This window comes from Myotis brandtii, unplaced genomic scaffold (genome assembly GCF_000412655.1).
Source record: "Myotis brandtii unplaced genomic scaffold, ASM41265v1 scaffold357, whole genome shotgun sequence".
Lineage (NCBI taxonomy): Eukaryota > Metazoa > Chordata > Mammalia > Chiroptera > Vespertilionidae > Myotis > Myotis brandtii.
The window spans coordinates 701880-704040 of NW_005363729.1; the positions used below are offsets into that span (position 1 = coordinate 701880).

Consider the following 2161-nt stretch of genomic DNA (forward strand, 5'->3'; position numbering starts at 1 on the left):
GCCCTGGCCTCTCTCCTTTTCTCTTCAATTTTTTTTTTTTTTAAATTTTAGAGAGAGGGAGAGGGAGAGAGAGAAACCTCTATGAGAGAGAACCATGGATAGGCTGCCTCCTGACCGCCCCACACTGGGGATCGAGCCTGACACCCGGGCCTGTGCCCTGACTGGGAATCGAACCGTGACCTCCTGGTTCACAGGCTGACGCTCAGCCACTGAGCCGCACCGTTTTGAACGTATCTGCCTTACGGCAAAGCTGTAAGTGTAGCTGTAAATGCGGCCGGATCCATCCGAGCGGCTCCCTGGAGGAAGTGGCATTGAGTGGGCGCTCAGGACGGGGAGGGTCTGGGTGACGGAGCATGTGCAGACCCCTGCCTCCATCCCTGCCCTCTCGGGAGGCCCCACCCTAGGGGCACGCAGCCTGGGGGGGGGCTCAGGCCGCCCTTCCTTCCAGAGTCCTTCACGCCCGACCACAAGCCCCTGATGGGGGAGGCGCCCGAGCTCCGAGGCTTCTTCCTGGGCTGCGGCTTCAACAGCGCAGGTGGGTCCAGGCAGCGTCCCCCCCCCCACCCCCGCACCGCGGTCTCTCCTTCAGCTCCCGGGGCTCCCCCAGGCGGGGTGAGGGGCTGGCCAGGAGCCCTGTGCCCACAGGGGTGGGGGACAGAGGCCTGCAGGGACGGGGTGAGGTCCCGTTGGGAGGCCTGCAGCGCCCCAGGTGTGAGATCCCGGGCATGGGCAGTGCTACTGCCTGGGGGATGGGAGGGTCCGGATGGGGCGAGCAGCTCTGACATGGGCTGCAGATTGTGGCTCCCCTCCCGGCAGGAATGATGCTGGGCGGCGGCTGCGGGCAGGAGCTGGCCCACTGGATCATCCATGGGCGCCCGGAGAAGGACATGTACGGCTACGACATCAGGCGAGTGCACCCGACACCGGCGGGCAGGGGTGGCTCCTCCCTCGCCGCCCTGGGACCTGGGTAGATAGCCAGGGCTAGAGAGAAAGGAGCCCTCCCTGCAACCTGGGGGGCTTCCTGGAAGAGGAGGCAGTGAGGGAGGACAGGGAGGAAGTCTGCCAGGAAGTCTGGCAGCTCCACAGCCCCTTACAAGCTCCAGGACCTCTAGTCCCAGTGCGTTGCCTGGCCCGCCGGCCAGCTCCGGGGTCAGCGTGGGGTCAGATCCTCCCACTCCGTAGATGGGAGGCCAAGGCCTGGGCGGAAGGGGCTGCGCCGGCTGCTGGGGCTGAGCTGGGTATTGGCGCGTGTGCGTGGCTGGGAGCCAGGCGCCCCGACGCTGAGCAGTGTCCTCCCTGTGACCTGGGTGAGGTGCGTGTGCTGCTCGGTCTGTGCAGGTAAACCCTCCCCCGAGGCCTGCACGCGGCCGCGCTAAGTAAACCCGTGCAGAGGCCGCGGGGCACTGAGGTCAGGGCTGGGGTGTCCTAGTTGCCCGCGAGTCGGGGCTGGTGACACAGGTGCCCCCAGACAGGCCTGGGCAGTGGGATCTGTGGGCCGGGCTCTGTCCTCAGGCCGCAGTCCTGGCCACAGCTTGGGGGGCCGCTCAGTGTTCAGGCAGCTCTGCTGTTTCTGCTCCTGCCAGACAGCCCCCCGGGACACCCCGCTGCCGGTGGGGTGCAGGGTACAGGCTCAGCTCAGCACGCCCGCTCCTCTGCTCGCCTCCTCCCTTCCTAGCCTGATAGGACATCACACCCATGGGGGTGTCTGGCCCCACAGGGACAGGCTGACAGGCACTGAGACGCCCCAGTGGCCACCTCCTCTCGGTGCCTGGCACGGCGTGGTCTGCTGTTGCCTGGTGTCCGCTGGGGCTGTGCCACGTGCTCTCCCAGGAGGGGCATGTTCCCGAATGAGGAATCTGTAAGGGGCCTTGGGGATGGACCGGTCCAAGCCCCGCCTGCTACGAATAGCAAGGAGGAGGCACCGAGGGGGGAGGGGACCTGCCTGAGGTCACCCAGTGCTGCCTGCAGGGGCAGGGACCCGAGTCCGACCCGGCCAGGCTGGCTGCTGTCGTCCCCTCCCCTCCCCCACCCCCAGCCTCTGGCTGGAACCAGACCCACTGGGCCCACACCTGCCTCACCGGTGGCCTTGGCGCACCAGTGTCCCAGGCAGCTAAGGCCTGTCCACCCTGGCTGCTGGGGCCCGCGGCTGCCTGCCCAGCTG

General features: G+C 67.3%; 1 protein-coding gene across 1 annotated transcript in view; it reads left to right on the forward strand.

Moving 5' to 3' along the window:
* The window catches only part of SARDH (sarcosine dehydrogenase), a 40049-nt gene that overhangs the window by 14180 nt on the left and 23708 nt on the right, over positions 1–2161 (forward strand). The window contains 2 exon segments of the mRNA XM_014544220.1: positions 449–535; positions 817–967. Of these exon segments, the coding sequence (XP_014399706.1) occupies positions 449–535; positions 817–967 (238 nt within the window).